At 41.0% G+C, this 9,303-nt stretch overlaps 1 protein-coding gene across 1 annotated transcript in view; it reads right to left on the reverse strand.

Annotated features, from left to right (window-relative positions):
* Window positions 1-9,073, reverse strand: part of myo7aa (myosin VIIAa) — a gene marked incomplete at its 5' end in the record, with an annotated part of 66,738 nt that extends 57,665 nt beyond the window's left edge. The window contains one exon of the mRNA XM_079271707.1: window positions 9,025-9,073. Within this exon, the coding sequence (XP_079127833.1) occupies window positions 9,025-9,073 (49 nt within the window). The remainder of the gene's footprint in view (window positions 1-9,024) is intronic.
* Between the last annotated feature and the right edge of the window lie 230 nt (window positions 9,074-9,303).

Genomic DNA, 9,303 nt, shown 5'->3' on the forward strand with positions numbered 1-9,303 from the left:
ATAAAAATGATCCCTCTTAATCATGACTCACTAGAAGTGTGTGGTGGCGTCTGAATCTGAGACCCCGCCCTCTGCCTTCACTTGTTTATTCATTTTGCTGTGTTCGGGATGTTATAGGTGTCAGACACTTATCAAAGCTGGGCGACCAGGGGTCAGCATATATTCAAGAACAAATTACAAAAATGGCGAACACCGCGCAAAAAACAAAAGGCAGATCCCGCGAGGCGAAAGGCCAAGCGGAAGGAAGAGAGAGAGAAGGAATCTGGGACTGGTTTCCCCGAGCACCGTGACCCCATTAAGAAGGGGGGCAAGGGCCAACTCATAGCGTTAACAAAACCGCAACCGATCAATCCGACTCATTGTGCCTCAGCTATTTGACTGCTGAAATGTAAACCTTTGGAATCAGCAATTAAGATGTTGTTTTTAGCGCATCTCTTATGGCATTTTGTGTATTTGTATACCGGTACGTTTTATGACGGTTTCATTAGTATGTTGTGTTGAATGTTGTCCTGCACTGTGCATTCATTCACCCTGACATCCTCGGTTCAGCAGCGCTAAAAAATGAGTAGTCATAACTCACACAACCACTAAATGTTCTTGACAGGTAATAAATTGTAAATATATGTTTTTTATTTTAAGCATTTCAACAAATTGTGATAATTCTGCTGATTTCACCGAAGGCCAATGGTGAGGTAGAAAATATGAAATGCCTGATGAGCTGCTTCCACAGTGTGTGTGTGTGTTTGTCCACACTTTGGTCAAGACTGAAATCTTTGTCAACTATTCGATCATCTTGACGTTCAGTTCCCAGAGGATGAATCACACGATACTTTCCTGGGGCGTCACCAGCAGGAAGTGTTGGAACGACTTTATTTTTACTCAAATAGGCCTACAGTACCAGTAAGTAGAAAGAACACTTCTGCGGTACTTGTACTACTTTAGTATTTCCCTTTTATGCAACTTATACTTATACTCCACTACATCTCAGATGCAAATATTGTATATTTCACTCCATTTGTCTGACAGCTTTTCCATCACTACCAACAGGTTTTGATTTTTCTTGAAAATATTTCAACAACTGTTGGATGGATTGCTGACATTTGTTTCCCACATTCGTGGTCCCCTGAGGAAGAACTGTAATAACTTTGATCCCGACCTTCAATCCAGTATAATAATCTTGCCAAAACAATGTGTTGTCCCGTATTGAATTTTTGACAAAATACCAGCAAAACGAATGATCAGCCGTGCTTTTTGTTTTCTGCAAATTAGCAAATTTTCTGCAAATTAGCAAATGTTACACACTAAACTAACAACACCGAACATGGTTAACATTATACCTGCGTTACATCAGCGTGCTAGCATTGTCAATGGGATGGTCTTAGCATGCTGCTGTTAGCACTAAGCTTTAGCCTGTCTTTTGTCTTGTTTCGCTCTATTCCTCTTCCGAAAGAAGAGAGAGAGACGGTATGAACGCTAGCTGTGTGTAGCATGAGATGTGAGTTAGTCACTAAGGGTTGTGTGTGTGTGTGTGTGTGTGTGTGTGTGTGTGTGTGTGTGTGTGTGTGTGTGTGTGTGTGTGTGTGTGTGACTGTGATGAATGGTTTTTGAGTGTGTGTTACATATATGTTGGTTTAATTAAGTAAATACTCCGTCTGGCAAACTGAGCCACCTGAACATTACACCACCAAGCACCTGTGTCACACACACCCACACACACACACACAGCTTGTGACACAGCAAGCAGGGGCGAGCAGGGCCAACTATCAGAAACCACGTGTTGAATTATTTAACACAGAGGACCTGCTTGGTGTCTGTATTTTTGTCTCCTCATATATTTCTTCTTCTGTGCCGCTGTATGTCTTTTCCTTCTCTTTCTCCATCCCGCAACACTGCACTTTGGTGTTGACTTCGGTTTAAAGTCCTTTTCGTGCTTATGTGAGGTAAGATGACAGAGTTCAGTTAGATCCTCAGTCTTAACACAATTATTTAAAAAATGTTACAAATTCCCACTCCAGTATTTAATGTACTTTTATAATGTGTTTCTTTTGCACTTTGTCTTTATGCTCTTGATATTTTATGTAAAGTGATTTAAATTGCCTTGTTACTGAAATATGCTATATGAATTTAATTGCCTTGCCTTGTCCGAAATCCATGCTACATACTAGGAAGTAGGCCTATGTACTACAAACTAATGTACTACACACATTAGTGCACAAAAATATTTTATAATAAGAAAATAAGACAATACTTGAAACTTTGGAAGCTACAGGCAATTCAACTTTACAAAGAGACAGCAACGTTTTTTCCCAAGAACTGAATACTTATTTTTGGGAACTGTTTCACCATCACCGACAATTTATCTAAGCTGTGAGCAGCCCCTCCATTTCCTCTGTGCACTGCATTGTGGGAGAATAGTGTAAATCAACTTATTTAGTATGCATTCCATGTGGTTTGAGTATAGTTTATGTTCAAACCCATTATAATCAGTGTGTAGCATGGAATTGAGACACAGGGAAGATTTGGGTTGCACCAAGGTTCTGAGGTGTAAGGAGGTCTTAGTTGTTAAGGTTAGGAGACCTTTGTTGTCATGGTTACAATAAATTAAGGATATGGAACGATCGTAGTCGTGCCTAAAATAAACCAATGTTGACTGTTAGTAAGTGTCAGTCTTGTGTGTTGGTGGTTTTCTTGCTGTTTTTGCTGCAAGCCTGTTCAATGAACTAAATATTGTAACTCCTAGACCTCTTATATCATGTTGCTAAACATGAGAACATAAAGGTTTTTTACAGGACAGATTCAGAGAAAAGGATTTCACCATGGCTACAACTACCGGTACTATAACAACAACACGCACTCTGTGCTTTGGACGAACGTGACCGAGGCGAGCCACGGCGTCGGTGTGGTGTTAGCAGGACAGCAGTGATGTAATGTCCATGCTGGCTGCGGTGGATGGGTGCATGGGTGCTCATCATCTCTTTCTTCGGGTAAATAATTCAGGCCAGACATGAGCCGGGTATTTACTTACACCTGCTAATGTCACTCCTGTGTGGAAAGGTTGCAAACCACACAGAGGACAGACAGAAATAGTGGTTTCAGGTTAAGACGCTGACCGTGAACCATGATGCTCCCAGTTCAAGTCCACTTGGTGGCATTTGTGGCATGTTTTCCCCTTCCCTCCCTGTTACACATCTATTATCACTAATACACAAATGACCAAAGGTTAATAAAAAAAAAACATTATTCACATTCTAAATTGAAAATCTGTGAAAATATACTGTCTGTGTAAAAATATCTTATTTGAAAGGTTTTGGTTTCGTGTTTTTGTAAATTCTCCCAAATTTACTGGAAACGTTAAATGTATAACTGCCAGCCTGGAGATTTTTTTTGCAGTGATGTCAAATCAAAAGTTGGTATGTTGACATGTTATCAAACAGTTACCTATTTACACATGCAGCAGATATGGAACAACATTATCATTCATTCAAAGTCATGTTAATGTTCCCTTGGACATTGTAAGTCCAACATTCACTCTTCTTTTAGCTCTGTTTTTGGTCTCTCTAGCTGCAGCTAAATGCTCCGCTACGTTCACCAGCTAGTCTCTAACTGTGTCTGTCTGCTGTTTGCTGCCGAGCAGGTGGAGTACAGTGGGTTTTATAAAGCTCTGTCTCTGAAAACAGCGGCCTGCTGCGGCCAAAAATCAACACTATGAGAGAAGTGAGAGTGAATTAAAACAGTAAAGTTGTATGCCAGGAATCCAAAACAACGAGCTGAAAGTGACTATATAGCTCCAAAGAGGGGTGGTTGGGTGAAACAAGCACAGGACTTTCACCAAGGACACCACTGTTTGTGTCCTACCAAAACAATGTTGTCATGCATTGTGCGTGTAATGCAGAACACAATTGATTCCATTCAAAATTAATCCGATTATTTTTTTGTGTGATTCTGTACACATTTGCTGATATCTTGACTTATATTATTACTGGAAAATGTTCGCATAAATATCATGACAGTGATTTCAGCCATATCCCCCTGACGTATTGACGCTACTGATTCTTCATACACTGCTGTGTTTAAACAAATCGCCCTTTTTCAGAGGCAGATGCGCTTGGTGTGTAAAATGTGAATCTTCAAAGTAACAAGAGTCAGATAAGTGTAGTGGAGCAGAAGTAGAAAGAAGGTTCAGGAAATAAGATTCTGTCATTTCAGCTCAGTCTCAAGTCTCGCTAAGATCAGCTTTGTAGTATCTTGTTACCCTCAATGTGTAGTAGGTTCAGTACAAGTGAAACATGTGCACACTGACTGCAGACCACAGCTCACCACTGCAAGCTGCACAATATCTGTCTGCAGCCGAGAGGTCTTTTTCACGGACGGGTCTGCCGGTTTTTATGACTTTTTATCATCACTTAAAAAACGTATTACACTTTGTGCAGCGGCGTGTTTCCAAATATTAGTTCCTATAAGACTAAAACGGCTTCGAAAGGGACATTTAGACCTTTATGGGACGCTGAAACTCAGATCAGTGTACCCCATTAATTACCAGGGGAGCGTGAACCTATACACCCTCCGAGGTCCACCCTCCCTGGTCTCACACACTCCTGTAAGAAACACTGCAGATTATCCAATTACTTTAGAGTTAGGGGCGTTTTAAGGCAGGGGGACACAAGATAGCTACTAAAAGGCCATGTGATTGATAACGGCACTTCCATCTTTACCTCATTTGCATTTAAATTGATCATTTTGATAAGTCAAAGGTTCTCTGTCGCCGAATGAACTCGCCCATAAAACACAGAGAGACCAACTCCCTCCCCGCTTCAGTGGACAATTAACATGAATATGTTGTCTCTATTTGGCCTGCACGGGAGACGGCAAAGGGACAAAGCCAGTAGCTACAGCAAGAATGCTGGGAAGATATTATGATTAAAGAAATAGATCTTTTACGCCCGTCAAAAATATACTGCAATAAAACAACACAAGGCTCATGATTCTATCATTTCAGCTCAGTCTAAAGTGTCTAACTGCAGCTTTGTATCTCGACGTGTACTAGCTTCAGTACAAGTGATATAAGTGTACACTGACTGCAGACTGCAGCTCAGAGGTCTTCTTCAGGTACGGGTCTGCCCTCTGCTGGTTTATGACACTTTTTGAATCACCACTCAGAAAACTCTTAGTTCTCTGCAGTTACTCAAGAAGGCATACTTAACATACAATCACCTCAGAATTGTACTTAAAAATAGTTGAGTAAAGCTACTTGGTTATTTATGCAGCCCCATATAGTCTACTGTCACTGATTGTTTGAACTCAAACACACACACACACACACACACACACACACAGACACACACACACACACACACACAGAGAGAGACACGCACACACATCAGTTCTCATTGTGGTTGTCCAGTAAATGAGAGAGCTGCTGAATGAATGAATACCAGCACTCCATCACAGTGGAACGTAACGCGGCACTGAACACTAACCGAAACAGATGAACAACTAACAAACAGGCTTTGTGGAAATGTAAAAAAAGTAATTGAAAGTACAGTCGGTATCATCACGTGGCATAACATTTACAAAAAAACAACGACTAAAGTATCATGCAGTGTCTCCCAAATTCATTGATTTACATGATATTTAATTTGTATTTATTTCTTTACTTTTTTATAACCTTATAGGCACATTTAGAGACATTCACGCTCACATTCACACCTACGGGCAATTTCAAGTCTCCAAATAACCTAAGCTGTGGACTGTGGGAGGAAGCCCACGCTGTCACGGGGAGAACGTGCATACTCCACACAGAAGGACCACTTGGGATAGGGTATCAAACCCGGGCCCCTCTTGCTGTGAGGTGACAGTGCTAGCCACTACACCATGTGCAGCCCCCCACCATTAATTCATTTATAATATTTTTTAATTCAAAAAACGGATTTTAATGGATTAATGGGTTGAAAGTTGTGCAAGTGCTACTTTTAAAACCACAAGCTGACACTAACCACAGTGCAGATCTTCGAAATGAAAAAATGCACCGTCTCAGTGGATTCTATTTTATTTTTAGCTGTTTTGAACTCAACAAACAAAGCAAACTAAAGCTTCACTTTCTGGTTTTAACTTCAAATGTGCCTGCTGTAAACCCATCGTGAACTCTGGGTCATCACCTTCCAGGCTCTTTACACTTTGCAATAAAATGCTTTTTGGGCGATGGGATTGCAATCGGACAGTGCAGTACAGGACCACTTGACAGTACCGGTGTAAATGCACCCCCAACGCATTGAGGACGGAGTGTGATCCGATAGGCCAAACCAGCAACAACTACGTGGGCGAAAGATACGCAATCGCGCGTGACTGTTGCAAACCAACAAGGAAGCAGCCGTTAGCCAGTTAGCAAGCTAAGCTACAAGCAAAAAAAAAAAAGGCAGCAAGCTAATTGTCACAACAGATATTGAAGGCACTCTTGGATGAGTGAGACCAAGTGTCTGATTTCAATTTGGTCTGATGAAAGTACACAAGGGATACTTGGCAATTCATATCACAACTAAGCCATTTAGGAAGCAATGGAACCAGTGGACCCTAACCCTAGCCCACATTAAGACCAGGTGTGAATGTAATCAGGATAAATCACAGCTTTATACACTCACATTATACACATTTGAATGCAAGGTGTAAAGGGGTCTTCCAACAAACCAGACTAACAACCAGTTCATCAATTCACTGCAATATAACAAGTGAAAAGTTCCATACTGTGGTACCGGTGTGGGGATCGACTCCAATGTCTTGCTCAAGCCCAGTGGCGTATTCCCAAAAACTAACATTTTTGTGTTTGCGTGTGCAACGTATCCTCATACAACGGTTCGTATGATGTCTTACAAAAAGTAACTCCTAACTTTTTATGCGTTTTCCTATGAAAGTCCAGCAACACACGTTATATACATACAGTCTTTCCAAAATAAACTTCCGTCATCACAGGAAACAACTTAGTTGTTGGGCAACAAAAGTAGTTGGCTCGGTTTTGGAAAAGGTCGTAGTTTGGGTTAAAATAACTAACAAAGTGACGTACCTTAAGTACTGAGGTTAGGTGACAAATGAAACAAACACTGCAAATACTAGAAACATCCTCTTAGTGCAGGTTGATTCCTTATGTGTTTGTCATGTAGAGTTTAAACTTGTTCCATTAAAAGCCCAAAGACTGTGGTGTAAGACAAGTATGACTGGATCCAAAACAAATCAAAAACCCTGGGCACTGTAAGAAATTTGAGCATAGAACTGTGTGTTTAGTAGCTATAATAAAAGTGTTCAATGATTCATATTTAAGAATTCATAATTAGTCATAATCATAATGGTTTTGGAAATGCATAATTAAGATAAGCATAAAGTGTTTTAGGATTAGTAGCTAGAAGTAGAATTTGAGACATGAAGCTTTTGCCAAAGTTGCAGAAGTTTAACGTTTATACTGAAGGATTATCATAGAGGGATTAAACCATAACTGGCGGTCATTGAATGTGTTAGTAAACTCAGGGACAGAAAGGCAGACAGGCGAATACACTCCTGGAAGTTAGCCAATAGGAATTGGGATAAACGGAAGAGGAGGTGTTTCGAACGGATGTGGGTGGTTTAATTTCAAGTCTTTTTCTCTCTCACGTGATGGCTCTCAGAGGACGGACGGGTTTTATACCCGAGGAGCTGAGTTGAGTTTTTTGCAAACGGGGTTTTATTGATTTAATATTTCATGAAATAGTGTACTTCACTGTAAATAATGTGCTTGCATCAGTGGGATTAAATTCCTTTTAATTGTAAACCAGTTTTGGTAGATTTCTTATTGCAGCGTGTCGACTGTAAAAAGCAGCCGGACACGTGCTCTGGCCTCCTCGCTGTGGAACAGACTCAAACTTCCACAGCACGAGGATCTCTGGTGACTTCACATTCTACATTAGTATGGGGTCGACTCCGAGCCTAAATCTACCCGAGTGCCCCAATACTTTGTGTTTGTAAAGTTTTCAAAAAATGAAATCAGCTACATTCCTTTACCTGGATGAGGGTGGTGTATCTGAAGCTGAGACGGCGTAATTTGTCGTCCCAGTCCTCCAGCGGCCAATCAGATCCCTTCCTGTTCATTTTCATTGCCATGGTTACCACGTCTAGTTAAGATCGGCCACCGACTAAAACAGTGAACGCTTCCTTCTTGTTCTGATGTGTCGATCGGTCTGTGCTATGTTGTAAATTGGGGACAACTGGTCACCCGAGCATAGTTGTTATCTATATATTGTTGAAGATCTACTGAGACACCCTAAAATACGTTAGACTTCCAATGCAAAATGTCTGGCTCAGTGGTCAAAAAATGAAGAGGAAACCGTTACAAACGGAGCAAGAGCATATTCAGACAATCTGTCATTTTGTAGAAAAAATGCTTCACTTTTTCAAACTAAATTCCCAAATGAGCCACAAACGAGAATATCAAATATCATCCACAGTCTTCTTCTTCTTCTTCTTCTTCTTCTTCTCTCGTACAAAAACAATAAATAATCCTTTGTGCGATCCGGTGGCAGCAGAGTTTGATTACACCTGAACAGTTTGGATAGAGGTCAGACTGTGTGTGATGAACATAGAGGGATGAGGGGCTGATCTGTGTGTGTGTGTGTGTGTGTGTGTGTGTGTGTGTGTGTGTGTGTGTGTGTGTGTGTGTGTGTGTGTGTGTGTTTGCTTGGTCTATTGGCTCGTCCCATTTGGGGCTCCACAGCGGGGGAGCGCTGTCAGAGCTGATTAGTCGATCAGAAAGGCTGACAAGTTCAACAATGCATTAACCGAGAATCAAAAACACAGACACTGAGGCCAACGCATGCTTGCACACACACGCAAATGCACTCAGAGTCCCGTTTACGTATGAGTGTGTGTCTGCGCGTGTGTTTGACTACAAAGATGGTTCGGTGGAAACAATGCAGCGTAATGAGCAGCTGATTCTCAATGATTTTTGTGGCTGTGTTGGCGTGTGTGTGTGTGTGTGTGTGTTTGTGTGTGTGTTTGTGTGTTTACCTGCTGCAGAATGACCATGGTTCCAGTGTGTGTCCTTATGACTGGACATCAGCAGTCACCTGTGAACACTGAGAAATACGGAGAGAATGATAAGAGCATCTATTCATAAAGATCATTAATTACTGTGTAGGCCTACAGGAAGACTTTCATATCTTACATTCAATTGCATGCAGCAACAATATATCTAAATGCAACAATAATAATAATGTGCAGGGCACACACACACACACAAACTCACGTGTTGTTTTAACCTATAAACATGTTCAAAAACAGACACAT

This window comes from Melanostigma gelatinosum, assembly GCF_949748355.1.
Source record: "Melanostigma gelatinosum genome assembly, chromosome: 7".
NCBI classification, from domain to species: domain Eukaryota; kingdom Metazoa; phylum Chordata; class Actinopteri; order Perciformes; family Zoarcidae; genus Melanostigma; species Melanostigma gelatinosum.